The sequence below is a fragment of the Gallus gallus genome, chromosome Z, assembly GCF_016699485.2.
Source record: "Gallus gallus isolate bGalGal1 chromosome Z, bGalGal1.mat.broiler.GRCg7b, whole genome shotgun sequence".
NCBI classification, from domain to species: Eukaryota; Metazoa; Chordata; class Aves; order Galliformes; family Phasianidae; genus Gallus; species Gallus gallus.
This window is the reverse complement of record NC_052572.1, coordinates 56,390,562-56,407,564: the sequence shown is the minus strand read 5'-3', so window position 1 is coordinate 56,407,564 and position 17,003 is coordinate 56,390,562. Positions and strand designations below refer to the sequence as shown.

At 49.5% G+C, this 17,003-nt stretch overlaps 1 protein-coding gene and 1 long non-coding RNA gene across 3 annotated transcripts in view; one reads left to right on the top strand and one right to left on the bottom strand.

Annotated features, from left to right (window-relative positions):
- Nucleotides 1-10,180, bottom strand: part of LOC121108643 — a 60,037-nt gene extending 49,857 nt beyond the window's left edge. The window contains exon 1 of the long non-coding RNA XR_005843335.2: nt 10,073-10,180. This is a non-coding gene — a long non-coding RNA (uncharacterized LOC121108643). The remainder of the gene's footprint in view (nt 1-10,072) is intronic.
- On the top strand, nt 9,117-13,623 carry KLF4 (Kruppel like factor 4). 2 transcript variants are annotated; one of them, XM_004949369.5, is made up of 5 exons: nt 9,117-9,475; nt 9,554-9,671; nt 9,803-10,715; nt 10,789-10,953; nt 12,516-13,623. In XM_004949369.5, the coding sequence occupies exons 1-5, from the start codon at nt 9,471-9,473 to the stop codon at nt 12,689-12,691; spliced, it is 1,377 nt and encodes a 458-aa protein (XP_004949426.2). In that variant the 5' UTR covers nt 9,117-9,470; the 3' UTR covers nt 12,692-13,623. The 2 variants fall into 2 exon arrangements, with proteins under 2 accessions (XP_004949426.2, XP_046761499.1); XM_046905543.1 differs by having other exon boundaries at nt 9,367-9,671.
- Nucleotides 13,624-17,003: the final 3,380 nt, after the last annotated feature.

Below are 17,003 nucleotides of genomic sequence, written 5' to 3'. Positions count from 1 at the left end.
TATAACAGGTAATATGTTGATTGCCTATTTCAATTTTGTCTATGACATTTAAATTTGCTCTAATTGTCATGCAATCACTTTCCTGCAATAGTAAAAGCTGTCTTCCTTTCCTCACAGTACTACATCTGGCACAAAAAATTCTAAGAAAATTAAGGTCTAGAAATGGGATCTAAATTAAGAAATAAAATGATGAAAGGTTGGTAAATGTTCATCTGTCTATCAAGCCATCAAGTCTTTAGTTTACCTTAATCAAGAAAGAAAAAAAGAAAACACTCTCACTTTGACCTAGTTCAGGACTCAGTAAGACTAATAATGCAGGCTGTCATAAATCAGCATTTTATCTCAAGACAGTGGTATATGCGAGTGGGAACTGGGCAGCACTGCACAGCTGATGGAGAGTACCACAGAGAGCTGCTGAAACCAGATGGCTTTCCCTCATGTGTTGCTCTTTGCTGGCAAACAAATGCCGCAGTAGCAGCATGGATGTTGCTCCCAATGGCAAAATAAATGCCTTTTTAAATAGCATAGCTAACACAAGTTTGGCATGAGCTAACAAACTAAGGAAAATTAGTTAGCACTGATAGAAGCCACATTTTAACCAATGTGGCAGCACTAAAATTATCTTTGATTCCCAAATGATACTACTCACTCAGTCCTTGCCTTAAATTTACAATGAATAATTAAATATTCCATTACTAGTATTTACATTTGCTGCATTGTGTTTTTAACTACTGAAACTGCCTGCCTCAGGTGCTTCTGACACACTATAGCCTTGAGCACTGGCAAATAAAACTAAATAAAACACTGGCCATAAAACTAAACAGATGTCCTTTGGAGTCATGTTTTCAGCCACCTATGTCTTAAGGTGCTCTGTGTGACTCTGCAGGACTCAGAAGTTAGATAGGTACCTTTCATATTCACAGTGGCTGTGCAGAAGAGTCACATCAGAAAATCCTCTGCTGAAACAGTGCTGCTTAGGAGAGAACTGAGTTAATGACACTGAGAGCAGCCTGGTGCTGCATGGCCCTGGAAGTGTCGCATGTTCAAGTCCCTTTAGTAGCAGCTGCATTGAAGGCTATGTATAAAGCAGTCTTACTACCTACCAGGAACAAAATGACTATAATAAACACAGCCCCCAGAAGTCTGTGAATGCCAAAACTGAGGAGGAGGGGATTGGAACAATCCAAAGATGTAACACAGCAGCAGAGGGAAACTGAGTCAAGGAAACTGCAGAATGACTGTCTGGAGATGTTTCTTTATCATGAAGTTTATGAGGCTAAAAGAAATTCTGGCAAACAACAGCTTTTGAGTCACTGTAAAGCAGACCAACTAAAGAACCAGGGCAGGGAGGGAGGTCTTTTGTCATGATGTTTCTCCTTTATTCTGCAGTCTTTTTGTACACAGTACCCCCACTATAACCAAGAAAGGAGTTGACCATGTTATGGTGCTCCAGATTGCTCTTAAGAAACATCTTGTGCAGCCTTCTGATGACTGACACACATCAGATCTATCTTGGTAGTCATACTATAAAACTTCTGGCTTCCAAAACCTTCAGCACAGATGGAGCTGTTACTACTCATATCCTGCGTGCGCTAATCTGATTGTTGAGATTTAAGCCAATCTTTTCCAAAGGGAAGGAACGACGGGTGAATAAAGCCAACATTACTTGCTGGAGAACTTTTTATAGAGTACCAGAGGTGCTGACAGCCTAACCCACAGCTTCATCAGGAAGTCAGAGAGGGAAAAAAGATATGATACAGGGTAAACACCTTCTTGAAGAGATACTTTCAGCTATCAGAAGAGGTAGAAACTGGAGAAAAATTGGAGGGGGGGAAAGAAGTAAAGAAAAAGTGGACCTGGGGCAAACTGGGAATGTGAAAACAATCAAAACAGTAAAAAACAATAAAAATATCTGCAAATGATAGGCAGTGCTTAGAAGGCACAGAGACACAAGGGAGCAGCCTGGAGAAAAGAAACAGAAATACAGCAAATATTGCTTGGAACAGATTGACAATGATGAGGTTTCCCCGGTTTGCCAAGACTTGCCTACAGAAGCAGAGTCTCAGAGAGTGGGCTGTGGGATGAAATGAAACTCCTCTAACACCAAACATGTTGCACACACAAACTTCCAAGGATCTCCACTCATCAGCACCTCATGCGCACTTACAAGAGAGCAGCCATGAGCTGCAGTCTTCCTAAGCTTACCAGGCAGACCCTTGGAAGATTCTAGGCCAGTCTCCTGCCCCATGGCTGGGCACTGTGCGGCTAACCTGCTGTGTTCCATTTACCTGCTTCACCTCTGCCTAGGCCTACAGCAATGAGAACTGATGGACACCATAGCAGGCCCCACAACTGGCCATCCACTTTCCTATGAGGGGGTCCAATTGAATCTGTACAGCCCTATTGCCCATTATGGGCAATGCTAGCACCTCACTACTTGACTGAAGAGTGAATTATGTAAAAAAGCATCTTCCTTTCCTTTGCAGTACAGTCACTTTGTCACATCTCCTGTGTTCACAACCAGAGCAGAGAGGGAATTTTAAGATCAGACTATATCTCCGCGACACAAATGTGAGCATTCAGATGAAGAGCATGGGACTTACACAGGCATCCTTTGTTGGTGAAAGTCACTAAAAAAACACAGAGCAGAACAGCTCCTTCTCAGGTGATGAAGCAATGCTCCATAGCTACTCACACACAGATTCTGGCAAAAAGTAAGTGTCACTGGCTGCTTTTAATCACAGCAAAGCCCAACTCACTTTTCAAAATGAGTGCTGGCACTGAAGACAAGAGCTGCCAGCACCAAGACACCATGACACGTCTTGAGGCACAGGCACTATTCTGGGGAGCAACCACGCAGCTTCATTCAGTCTCCAGCCTTTGTCAGCATTAAGCACACTCTACGGTCTCTGAGGGCAGAGGTCATTTACTGCCTTAAAGTGGACTCTAGGCTCCCTCTCCCCTGCCCTGGAAGTATACAGGTTCCTGACAGGTGCTAGGAGCCTTCTTTGGAGCCCTCACTTCCCCGTGTGTAACGTGATGGCCTGTATGGCTGCACAGGAGGTTTTACTGATAGGAACACTCTTTGGCAATCATGTTTCTGAGGGTAAAATTATAGATTCAGCTGACAGTGAGTGTGTCATGGCTCATGGGATGCCAGCATCTGAAGTTATTAACTGGTATGAATACCCTACTGTATCTTAATTGCTTATGCATTTATTTGTAGTCTCAGCTGCACCAGTTCTGCACTACAGTTTCACTAATGTATATATGGAAACTTTCAAGAACTTCCTCTTTTCTTTTAGGTTTAGCTGTATCTTTTATTCCCAAATGGATGGTGTTAGGCCTCTCATTAAAAAAGAAGAAAAAAAAAATTGTGAGGACGTTAATGTTGCATAATCAGGCACAAAACATTGTGTGCTAACAAGTTTGATTTTGTTACTGAAGTTGCCCATGCCACCATCTCTTGGTTCCTTTCTTGTACTACAAGATTGACAGCCGCTTTCCTGGGTGGCTCAGACTTCCTGGTTGCTCAAGGCAGATACTGCTCGGTGGCAGACACGTTTTGCCCTCACCTAAATTCCACCTAGGGCTTCTCACGGGCTTGGCATCCCCGCAGGCCCAAAGCCTACCAGTGGGAAACACTTGGCACAGAGACTTAGATGGAATTCAGACCAGCTGAATCTGGAGCCTAATGAGCAGCTATTCCCTATTTTGTTTACTCTTCATTGAGCAGAATGTGGCCCCAGGCCTCAGTTACTGCACGCTATTCAATCCCTGCTCAGAATGCACCATTATTAATTTCCTCATGTTTCCTCATTACTGATTTCCTATGGCACTGCTCATCCTCACATCTTAGTGCCCTGCAAACACAGTATGTGTTGTGAGGCAGCCTGCGAGGCAAGCAGTGGACCTCTCCTGCCCATCATAGAATCATAGAATTGCTAAGGTTGGAAAAGACCCACAGGATCATCCAGTCCAACCATTTGCCCATCACCAATGGTTCTCGCTAAACCATGTCCCTCAACACAAACATCTTTGAACACTACCAGGCTCGGTGACTCCACCACCTCTCTGGACAGCCCATTCCAGTGCCTGACCACCCTTTCAGAGAAGTAGCATTTCCTAATGTCCAGCCTGAACCTTCCCTGGCACAGCTTGAGGCCATTCCCTCTAGTCCTAACACTAGTCACACAAGAGAAGAGGCCGACCCCCAGCTCACCACAACCTCCCTTCAGGTAGTTATAGAGAGCAATAAGGTCTCCCCTGAGCCTCCTCTTCTCTAGACTGAACAATCCCAGCTCCTTCAGCTGCTCCTCGTAAGGCCTGTGCTCCAGACCCCTCACCAGCTTTGTTGCCCTCCTCTGGACACGCTCCAGGCCCTCGATGCCTTTCTTACAGTGAGGGGCCCAAAACTGGACACAGTACTCGAGGTGTGGCCTCACCAGTGCTGAGTACAGGGGGATAATTACTTCCCTGTTCCTGCTGGCCACACTATTTCTGATACAAGCCAGGATGCCATTGGCCTTCTTGGCCACCTGGGCACGCTGCTGGCTCATGCTCAGTCTAGAGTCAATCAACACCCCCAGGCCCATTTCCTCTACACAGTCTTCCAGCCACTCTGCCCCAAGCTTGTAGTGTTGCCTGGGGTTATTGTGGCCAAAGTGCAGGACCCGGCATTTGGACTTGTTGAATCCCATCCCATTGGATGATCCCACCCATCAATGACCACAGCTCTGGGACTGTTGTTCAGGGACATCCAGGCCAGGTGTCCTTGAGGTGTTTTGCACCACGCGCAATGTGCCAGGGAGGGTCCACCCCCAGCTACACCCCTGTCCCTGGAAAAACGTCCCTGAAAGCAACAGAGCCACCAACAGTTGCCTTCAGCAATATCATCAGAGCATCATTATGTGGAGCCCATGTTAAAAATCTGAGAGTAGTTACCATATTGCTCTCATTATGAAAGCAAAAGACTGTTATCATAGAGTAATGGGCTCCCACTGGTCCATTAATGTAGAAGCAGCACTGGAGGCATTTATGGAAAAAATATGGAAGCCTGACACTTATTCTCAGAGTGGGTGGCATTGATCCCTTCTCCTAGTGTACTCTTACAGTGTCTTTATTCCTGTTCAAATGCAGAGAATATTGATCTGGGTGGGTGATCAGCGCTGGGCGCTGGTGCAGTGGAACAGAAGACTTTCTTGACTCCAGCATAGCAGACTGTCTAAAAAGACACTTCAGATGAATTAGCCATCCAGGTCAGTGCATCTCAGCACTGCAGGGGAGGAGCCACGGAAAGATGTCAGAGGTGTTGTTTACTACCTTGTGACTTGCAAGCTTGTTAGCACAAATACAATTTAAATACTTCAGGTTAAACTCAGAAGCACTTTACTGCTAAGCTCTCTCTTACTTTCTCCTCATGCAAATGCAAGTGCATTATGCACTTTTTTCATATCTTTCTCATTTTTTCATATCTTGCACCTTAATGTACATTTTGGGAGGAAGCATGTTATCAGCTCAGATTACACTCCTTAGAAGCACCACTTTTACTCAAACAAAAGAAACTCAGAACTTAACCATGGAAAGAGGGCTTGGAAAATCCACTGGCAGTGAAAGCTGACTTCTCATGGGTGGGTGCTGAGACTGGATTGCTAATTTCAGCAGTTTCTGAGCTTCCTCGAGAGCAAAATGTCACCAGTTCTTGTATGTGTAAATTAAAACCAAGCAGCATGAGTGTACTACCTTCTCAAATCTATAGGCAAATGTGCCAATGTCTTGCTGCTGCTCTCAGTGTCACAAGCTCCAGGAAGCTGAAATAAGTGCAAGGCTCTCCCGTCAGTTAAAATAAGTGCTAGTTAAAAAGTGAGGAAGCCTGAAAAAGAAGAGCCTGAGGTTAGGAGGGTGGGGGAGACCTCTTCTGCAGTTCTTCCACAGGGACTGAGAGGCTGGGAGATGGCTTGTAGAGAACTACCCATTCTTGTAGCAGGACAGAGATTCTTCTAGGGAGGCAGATGAGTTAGAAGCTTCTGTTCCTTTACAGAAGGTACTGGACAGCAGCGCCTTAAGAGTTTCAGATAGCTAGTAATGGAAGAGCTTGAGTCCCAAGGGAGGGCTCAGGAAGGGGCATTAATAGCAATCCCAGTACCCCGCTGCTTCTTCAGAGATGTTGCCACAGAGGAATGTGGGCTTCTCACACATACATCTGCCTGTATCTTCCGATATATGCCAAATCTGTCACCAACCAATGAGCATCATCTTCTAATTAGATAACAGTTGGTCATTTTTCAACATTTCTCTATTTTCCCATGACTTTTTCACTGGCTCTGGGAAAAATCAGCCTAATGCACACAAAAAGCGGCAAACAAGTAAACAAACAAGAATCACTCCTATTTGCTATATGCAAATGACGTTATCGGCAGTGTCTTTGGAAAGGATGCTCTTTGTGGAGTCCTCGTTTGCTCTGGTCATGCTGTAGAAGGCACTTTTGTAATTCACTGTTCAAGCTTGGGGAACAGCGGAATTCAAAAGCAGGGCAAACCCATTAAAGCAATGGTGAATGGGACAAAACCATTAAAGGAAAAAACACAGAGCCCTTGCTTTTCAGAGAACAGCTCAAAGCATTTTGCTTCTTGAAGAAAGTCAGCAATCCATGGATTGCTTGAAAGATGAAAGGCTGCTTCGTGCTGCTGCGTCCTCCTGGCCTTGCTCATCTAGGGTAGTAACTCAGGTACCAGCAGGAAAAGGTGGGCTTTCAAAAAGCAGGTGGGTGCTTCCTTTCATGATCCTATTGGATTCTACCAGCAACTAGGCGCAGTGCTGACTGTGATGGAATTGCTGCTTTTCAATTCCACAATGAAGAGTGGAAAGTTCACAGTGGACTCACCCAGCTCTCTGTTCACCCATGGTACCCCAGAGCCAGGGCTAGCAGCTCCTGGCCCTGTGGTTTGTCTGCTGCAGTGCACTAAGGAGATAACCAAGTGCAACCTGAGATGCCAGGAGACCATCTCCATAGAGTCCTAGGATCATGTGAGTTGGAAGGGACCTGTAAAGGCCATCTAGTCCAAATCCCCAGCAGTGAACAGGGACACGTACAGCTAGATCAGGTGCTCAGATTCCTATCTGGCCTGACCTTGTGTGTCTCCATGGACGGGGCATCCACCAGCTCTCCGCTCAGACTGTGTCAGTGCCTTACCACTTTTATTATAAATAACTTCTTCCTTTTATCCAATCTAAATCTACCTTCTTTTAGTTCGAAACCATTTCCCCTTGTCCTGTCACCACAGATCCTGCTAGAGTCTGTCCTTTTTTCTTTTATAGCCCCCTTTTAGATGCTGAATCACATCACCCTGGAGCCTTCTCTTTCCCAGGCTGAACAGCCCCATCTCTCTCAGCCTGCCCATTGGAGGTGAGGTGTTCCTTTCTTTCCATCCTGTTGCCTGCCCTATCATGGTATGTGCTGAAGTCTGCAGCCCGTGGCTCCTCCTGCAGCCAAACAGAGGGGATATGCTGTGCATCACGGCTCCTGCATTCCAGACTCGGGCTTTTGATGAACAGCTTGGTCTTTGTCCCAGGTACAATCAGCACAACTCCTTCTTCTTGTTGTTTAATGAGGGATGCCATCCCCTTGCACCTGTCTCTCCAGAAGTCCCTGCTCTTTCACCACCTCGACTTTTCCTCCTCTTGTCAGGTTCACACCCCGAGGTGATCCATCCAGCACCACTCAGCCCAGCCTCCAAGCTTTTGCCATGCTCAGCCCCATTAAAAACCTGTTTCACTCCGCTCAACGTTGGCAGTGAACTACCACTTGCCGCTGATGCAAGCAGTCAGTCACAGACAGCGACTGCTCCCCAGGCAGGCGTGCGGCACCACTGGCAAGGCAAAGGCAGCCCTGGGACGTGCAGATGCCAACACACATGACGCGGCAAGCACTGCAGCGGGATGCTTCCTTCTGCCCAGGCACAGCAGGGTCTGGAAAATTGTCACTGCGTGTCCTGAGGCGAGGGGGACACAAACCCCGAGTTAAGCAATCCCTGATGTCAACTTCGAACAGCGCAGAAACGCACTGTGTTCTAACTTGGAAGTTTCAGACGGAATTGGGAGAGTTTGGAGAAAAAAAGGAGGGCTGGAGAAGCAGGCTGGGCAGAGACAGTACTGTTAAAGGAAATCTGTCTTAGGGAAACAACGTACAGGTCATTTTGTGGGCTGGGGAAGCACTGCCTGTGAGCAGCTGATGATTTAATGCCCGTAATTTTCAGAGAAGGCCCTGAGCATCCTCCCAGCACGGCCCCCCGCCTCCCCTCACTCATCCTTTTGGCCCGCTAGTTCCGGGCCCGTCTTCTGCCAGGCGCTGGACTTTGTGCAGAAAAAATACCCCCATCTCCCAGTGCCAGCATTATTAATAATTAACATTTATGACGCTGGAAACTGGAAAAACCAGTTGGCTAAAACAAAGCCGGGCACTTCGTTCTTATTTTTAAGGCTAACACTGAATCATCCCGAAGCACTCGGCTCGCGTGTGCCAACGCCGCGGGGCCGGGACTTCCCCCGCGGGCCCGAGCAGCCCCGGGGCGGCTGACGAACAGCGGGGCCGGAGGGACGGGGCTGCCGACGGGGATGGGCCGGGACCGGCTCGCCACTGCCCCCTGCAGGAAGCGGGGTTGTAAAGGAAGGGGGAAAAGCAGACCGAGAAGACGAAGAGGGTAACGAAGGCACCGCCGCTGAGACGGCTTTGCGTTATCGCCGCGACTCCGCTCTGCGGCGGTTCTTGTACTTTATGCCCGGTCGCGTCATATCGCGCCGCGTGACGTCATATCGCGCCGGCCCACGCCCGGCCCCACCCCGCGCCCCCCCCCGGCCCCGAGCGCACGCGGGCATTCCCGCACGCCCCCCCGCCCCGAGGCCTCGCTGCCGTCAGCCCTCCGCCTGCGTCACGGGGGCGGGGCGGGGCGCGGGGCGGGGCGAGAGCGGGCTCGTCTCCCCCCTGCCTCCGCCCCCCTCCGCGCCGCGCGTGCCGCCCCCCCCACGTGTCAGTTTGTTTTCTCCGTCGCCATGGCGACGGCGGGCGGAGCGCGCATGAGGTGAGGTTATAAAAAGGGCGGCCGTGGCGGGCGCACGGCAGTGCCGAGCGGGGCGCGGCGAGGACTGGCGGTGGCGGCTAAAGCTCGGGCCGGCCCGGCTCCTCCTTCCCCACCGGCAGCACCGTGCCCCGTCCGTCCGTCCCGCCCGGCTGCCCCATGGCCGCGGCTCCCCGGGAAGCGCCTCACGCCGCCGCCCTGCCGGTGCCAGAGCCGCGTTGTCGGGCGGCGGCCGCCTCCCCGCGGCTCCGCTAGCGCCCCGCGCCCGCTCTCCACCTCCAGCCCGGCGGCTCTCCCCGCGGGCGCGCGGCGCGGATCGCCGCTCCCACTCCTCTCCTCCTCACTCTCCTCGGCGGGACGACGGCGGCGGCGGCTCGGCGGGACGCACCGGCGCGGATGCGGTGGGTGCCCGGCGCGGCCCCCGGAGCGATCTCTGTGCCGCCGCCGCCGCCGCCTGACGCGCCGCGCTCTCCCCGCAGGCAGCCCCCCGGCGAGTGCGAGATGGCGCTCAGCGGCACGCTCCTCCCCTCCATCGCCACCTTCGCGGCGGGCGCCGCGGGCCGCGAGAAGGCGCCGCGGCCCGCGGGCCCCGGCAACGTGAGTATCGGCGTCGTGGCGGGGCCGGGACCGGAGCCGGGGGGGCGGCGGCGGCGGCGGCGGAGTGGGGCGGCCGGGGCGGGAGCGACGTGTGCCGGGCCGGGTTCTGAGCCGTGCCCGTGTCCCTGCAGAGGTGGCGGGAGGAGCTGTCGCAGCTGAAGCGGCCGCCGCCGGCGCTGACGGCGCGTCCCGCGGAGCCGCCGCCGTCGGACCTGGAGACCGCGCCCGCCCTGGGGCCGCGCCGCGAAACCGAGGAGTTCAACGAGCTGCTGGATTTCGACTTCATCCTCTCCAACTCCCTCATGCACCAGGAGCCCGCCGCCGCCGCCGCGGTGGTGGTGTCCCCCGCCGCCGCCCCGGCCCCCGCCGCCAGCCCCTGCCCCGCCGGGCCCTTCGCTTACCCGCTGCCCTGCGCCGAGCCCGGCGGACTCCTCTACGGCGGCGGCGGCGGCGGTGGTGGCGGCCGCGACGGGGCTCCCGCCGCCGCTCCCTTCAACCTGGCGGACATCAGCGACGTGTCGCCCTCGGGAGGCTTCGTGGCCGAGCTGATGCGGCCCGACCTGGACCCGGTGTACCTGCCGGCGCCCGCCGCCCTACCGCCGCTGGGCAGCCTGCAGGGCAAGTTCGTGGTGAAGGCCGTGGGCGACTACAGCCACCCGGGGCTCAGCCCCAAGAGCGGCCCCCCCACCGCAGCCCAACCGCCCGGCTCCGAGGGACCCGGGGCTCCTTACAGCCCCCTCCAGCCGCGGATGTGCCCCAAAATCAAGCAGGAGGCCAGCCCGCCCTGCACGCTGGCCCCGCCGCCGCACGGGAGCGGCCCCCGAGGACCCCCCCCGCAACACGACTTCTCCATGGGCCGCCTGCTGCCGGCCCGGACTACGCCCTCGCTGGGGCCCGAGGAGATGCTGAGCAGCAGGGACTGCCTTCCCCCCACGCCGGGGCTCGGCCACCCGCCGTTGCCGCTGCCCCCCGGGTATCCCCCGGCCCCCGGCTACCCGACCTTCCTGCCCGAGCAGCTGCCCCCCGGCACGCTGCAGTACCAAGGTGAGTCCCCCCCGCCGGCGTGGCCCCGGGGCAATGGCCGTGGCCGCGCTCACTCCTCCCTCTCTGCCCTCAGAGCTGATGCCGCCGGGGAGCTGCCTGCCAGAGGAGACAAAGCCCAAGAGGGGACGGCGGTCATGGCCTCGAAAAAGAACAGCCACTCACACCTGTGACTACGCAGGCTGCGGCAAGACCTACACCAAGAGCTCTCATCTCAAGGCACACCTGAGAACCCACACAGGTGAAGCCTGCAAGGGGGTCATCGGGGTGAGCCCCCTTCTGGCAGCAAGCAGGCAGGAGGAACGCTGAAATAACGAGTCCTGGCTGTGCTCTGCTGGGTTTTCTGGGTGCTGTTTCTCTCTCCTTGGCCATGTGATGTCCTAAGTAGTCTTTGCTTACTGACTGGGTTTTTCACGTAATGGTTCACAGTGACTCAGTTGTGGGAGCAGGTGGGTTTCTCGCAGAGGCAAAGTTTGTTGCTCCTCTTCGGTTGTGTGGCTGGTTAATGAGCAGGTAGCTGGGAATCTGCTGGGATTAGTTACCGTAGATGGTGTTAGCACACCAAAAGGAGTGGACTTCTCTCTAAGGTTCTGCTTTCTTTGTTCGTGGTTGGGTGCTTCATGCACACCCCTCTTGTCTTGGCTTGCTCCAGCGTGAGAGATCGTGTAGCTGACATGCCTTCAGTTGTAATAGCTCACTGAAGCCTTGACACCCCTGTGAGCTGCTGTCCCATGTTCAAGTGAATGATGACAGGCTCCTTGCAAATTTAATTGAGGTCTCTGTCTGTGTTGGTTGGTGGCACTGATAGGGGGGTGCCGCTGCTACGTGGGAAGAACACATCTTGCCCTGAGCTAGCGCCGATGAGATGGAGCTTAACAGCTCATTGGCAACTGCTAGAATTCAGATAAAATCTGCCAAAGTGCGTATCAGCGCCCAAGTTCAAACTTTAACCTTGCAGCTGAATGCCATATTGCAATAACTGAGCTTGTGAAAGCAGGTACATCATGCACGGTTTCGCCAGTGCAGGCATTCCGTAACAGTGATTAAATAACCTGGGAATTTGCATAATTTAAATCCCTGGTTTGTGAATTTGATTCACAACTTTCTTCTGAGGAGGATACTGGAAAGGCAGAAATGGTAGCTGAGAGGTTAGGCTGCGTGTTGGGCTAACGGCAGCAGGAGGAAAGATTGGTCAAGGAACGGTTTCTCCCATCTGCCTGAGACTGTCAGCGTGGTCTCCAGGATGTGTGGGACGGAGCCTGTAATTGTCAGGGAAATTTGTTGTGCAGTCAACAGCAGTTTTGCTGTAGTGAAGACAGAAAAATTGAGTTGTTAATCAACCTGAGCTAATGAAAACAGTTTGCAGCCGGTTTTTAATTCTCAAGACCTACAATTATCTAAACACATTGTTTTTTTGCTGAGCTATTTCTGGTTGATATTTGCTCACGTAACATTAGCCAGCAAAAATAAACTCTCATTAAGAGAACTCCCGTGTTCCGAAACTTTGTTTGAGACAGAGTGAGCCTCTTAGTGAAGATTTCAGCAGCAGTAATGGTTTATAATACATGTAAAGTCTTGACAAGATTGTCTTATTCTGCTAGTCAGCTAGTAGTTCACAACTGCCTCAAGAACTTCATGGTGTTTTCTTTGACACTTTGATTCTTTCTTAAAAGTGTTAAAAGTGCTGTGAAACAGAGGTGGCCCCTCCCACCCCTCCCCCACCCCCCCCCCCCCCCCACACACACGTACAGCCACAAAAAAAAAAAAAACATGACTGACATGTTTTTAATTTTTTTTTTTAAGGTGAGAAACCTTATCACTGTGACTGGGAAGGCTGCGGATGGAAGTTTGCCCGATCTGATGAACTTACTCGTCATTACCGAAAACACACGGGCCACCGCCCTTTCCAGTGCCAGCGGTGTGACAGAGCATTTTCCAGGTCGGATCACCTCGCCTTACACATGAAGAGGCACTTTTAATTGGAAGCAGTGGATCTTTCCCTAACTGCCTTAGAGATTCAGTATTTACAGCACAAGGACTGCTTTCCGCAAGAAGGGGAGAACCCAGTTTAAGCACTACAGAGAATCATGGTGAAGTCTTCCAAAAAGAGTGGAAAGAGGGATAATTGCATATGGACATTGCAACTTTTTTTTTTTTTAACATACGTTTTAAAGAAAACCAAAAACATTGGGGTCAATGACTGGATCTTCTTCTATCATTCCATTTGTAAATCCAACTTGAATTATTTCCGGACTACAAAATGCCAAGGAGTGACTGGAAGTCACGGATATCAGGGTTAAACAGACTGCGTAGTTCGGAGGGTGGGGATATTACACGGGGAAATGACATTCCCTTAAATTTTCTTTCAATGCAATATTAGATGTAAATGTCATCTTGTACTTCCTTTTTTTCTTCCTTCTAAAAGCCATTACAATGTTAAAAGAGGAGGAAAAATTCAGGTACAGAGTTATGTTTTAAAAACCTATTTCATGGTGCTTAGTGACTGTTGGTTTTAGAGGTACCAAAAACAGGAAGCCAAAGTTCTCAAACTGCTGCATATCTGACAAGGAAATATTTTTGTCTTCCGATCGCCAATTATGACCTAAATCAGGTAAATAATCCTGGTTTATCTTTTTTTTTTCTTAAGAAAATAACTTTATGCAGACAGTCTGTAATGCACTGTGGTTTCGATGTGCAATACTTTGTACAATGGTTTATTCCCAAATATGCCTTAAGCAGAACAAATGTTTTCTATATAGTTCTTTACATAATAGATATGTAATATAAATTTAAGCAAACTTTTATTTTGTATATTTGTAAACTACGAAGTAAAAGGAACATTTTGGAGTTTGTATTTTGCATATTCAAGTGGAAAATAAGTTTTAAATAAACCTATAATATTTTATCTGAATGACTGTTGTAACTTTCTTCTGTGAATCGATATGTCCACAGAAAGGTTAAATGTTGGTCAGTGGTTGAGTTTCCTAAGGCAGAGGGAGTGGCGAAGACTTGTGTTCTCAAGACTCTGGGAGATAGGATGGATAAGTGCAGTGCTCGTCTTTTCAAGGGCAAAAATGAGTACAGATGTTCTTTGCTCTAAATACCAAATTATCTGCATGTTAGATAACTCAAAATTTTTAAGGTAAATGAATTGCCTCTTAGAAGATGTATGTCAGTCTGGCACATCACACTTTACACGTTCAATTGTAACACTTTCTAGCTTTGCTTTCCTGAGCCTCTCAGATAGGCTAGTGGTAACTTCTGCTTTCATGTGAATGAAGGGAAACCAGCCGAGTTAACATCATAAAGACAGTAAACTTGAATTAAGGAATAAAGTGCATCGTAAAACAGCTTTTAACAGTGAATTACGTGGAAGTTTCACTTAATTTGAAGTCTGCTCTGCCCTGGAAATTCCATAAGCCAGCAAACAGTATCTAAAGAGCCAAAACTCCTGTAGGAGTGGTGGTACACATACTGTGAGTTGGGAATGTTGATCATGCGGTCTACAAACTGTAGCTGTACACAGAAGATGTGCTGTTGCAAAGTCTCCAGTGCACCTTCAACTGCAGTCGCTTCGCTGCTGTTAATGCAGTGAGCCCATTGCATGCCTTGGGTGGTTAACTGCTTTTGTTGTAGCTGTCCTCAGGGACCTCGCTGCTCTATTTTCTCCACAAATATGTAGCAATAAGATGATTTCAACATGAATGCTTGCTGAATAGGACCTGTTTTTCTCACTACTCTTCATAAAGAGAAGGCAGAAATGATTCTTCCACTAAGTTTTAAGTGTCCGTCAGCTAGGAGCTTGGTTTTATATGATGTCTCTTTTATATATATATTTAATGTTGAATGAAGCTGAGCATGGAAATGAATTACAGGCAAGAGCCATTCCTACTTTTTGCAGCTGTGGAAACAAGAGTTGCGATGTCAACTTCTTGTTCCCAAATGCGCCATGAAATTCCATACTTCGATGTGTGTTTTGTGTGGTGTCTGGTACCTTTTTGTTCTAAAGCCCTCCAAGTCACATAATGATGCTGAAAGTATTTCTCACCCCTTATCTCCTAGGCAGGCTTTGTTCAACTGAAATCTGTCTTTGTTGGTTTGGTTTATAGGTAGCATGGGGAGTAAGGAATGTCTTGTTTGGTTTGCAAATAGCAAGTATTTAAAACTAAATCAAAGTTATGAGTCATCCTTTATCTGAAGCTTCTTTCATGTGAAAACTTTAAAATTAAAACCGTCATTTCTGACCTTTTCTGTTGCCTTGCCTGTGGATTCTGGAGGAGATATCCAAGGTCAGTGTTGCAAGTGACACGCTGTGTGCCTGGGGTGTGTTGTCTCTAGCGTTGGCAAATGCTTGGGTAGCTGTAGGATTGCCTCTGTATGAATGCCGTTCAGGATGCCTTAGATCTGTACATTTATGTCCTAACACATCCATATGTACCGAAATCTGCAGATTTCATTTCAGAAACATTTTTTCTTTGATTTTCAAGTGTGCTGTCATTATAAAACCTTAAGAATTTTATATGACGCTCCAGCATGCAGTAATGACTATCTGTTAAAGCCAACTTCAGTTTCTCTTTGATGGTTTTATAGACCCTAGGTTTATAGTTGCACAAACAATAGCATTCTTGAAATAGGTCTTTGTTCTCTTCTCCCACATGTGTTTTTTTTCTCTTGTTCCTAGCTAAGCTGTCTTCATGTATGACTTTCTTTCCAGAGCTGAACAAACACAGTTGTAGCTTGGTATTTAAAAAGCAGCGCTACTGTTCCTTTAACCATTTCCAAAATGCTATTCCTATACTTTTGGATCAGGAGCCAAAAGACAATTTTTGCAGCACAGTGTGCAGCTTGGGAGAGGCAGTCCTTCTTCTTAAGGAGGTCTCTGGGAAGTACCAAAATGAGCAGCCATGCCAGTTGCACTCTGCTAACACAGGTAGGGCCAGAAATAGCATGGTGTTTGCCACCTGCTTAATTGTGTCTAGTGTCCTGGAACTGAACTTAGGCGCCAGATCATAAATGGATACAGTGGAGTAACACGTATCAAAAAAAACGTATCTACTAAAACATATGTAAAACACCAAGCAGCCTTGTAAGGTTGTCTTGTTTTTCAAGATTTGTTTAGCATTACTAAAGCTATGTGCATATGCTCTTTCACTCAGGCTTGGGCGCACGAAAGCCGTGTCTACGTTTGTCTGGGGTGGCCTCTCTGACGTAGGGTGAGCACTGCCAGAGCTGCCCCAAAGCATTACTTTAGCTACAGGAGGGAGAAGCTCCCGTGGTAGAGAAGGATCTTCTCAGTCAAACTGCAGCCATCCTTAATTTTGCTCACCCCTAGCCCAAACCTCTCTCCAGCATGTTTAACGTGTGGAGATGGAGCTGTTCTAAACAAGATGACACATGTATGCCTACCGGGTGCCAAGTATTCAAAAGTGGCATCGGAATAAAAATCTTCTCAGAGCCGCAGCGCTGCTGTGCACTTGTCTGCTGTATGCCACAGGATGGGAGTTTGTGCACTTCAAACTTGTAATCCCGTAGGAATGCCTTCAGCTCTCCCCTGTCACACGAAGCTGCACTTTGCAGGACGCTGCCTCTCCCTCGTGGAGTTTACCAAATCCTGCTGCTGCTGAAGTCAACTGCGAATCCAACCAGGATTTATATTAAGCTGATATGAATCAGTGAATTTCATTCCCCTTCTCTTTAATAAGGGGAGATCTGAGGCTCTTGTGGTTAATCACCCCGAGTGCTAACGGTTCTCTGAATTAGTTTACACAGGTTTCCTATGGGAGTGTGCTCAACGTTAGAGCTACCCCGCTCCCACTGAAGCCCCTGGCAAACACTTTAACAGCTTTTGAGCACCAACATTTCCAAATCGAGCCCTTTGCCAACTGTGTTCCTTCCTAGGGATCGTGTGAGCTAAGTCACCTGGAGGATAGGAGCGTGTTGCGAATGCACACGGCTTGAGCAGATCGGCGTTTACACTGCAGGGGTCTGGAAGTGGTAGGAGCACTTGTTCGAGGAGGTGAGTAGAAGGCAGAGCGATCGAAACTCCCTGGGAGAGGAAGAGGAGCACCGTGAACAACAACGTGTGTGCTGCCTCGTGCTTGCCAGGAAAGCTCACCGGATGAAGTGGCTGTGTGTAGGCTCAGTGCATTGAGCTCTGGAGACCAAGAAGAGGAGTACGTACATAAAAGACGGGAAGGCCCATCATTCACCAAAATTTAATTGAGGTCACATTGGCTTCAAGCCACAGGGTAACACACCCACATTCCCTTGTCTGCAGTACACCAGGATGAC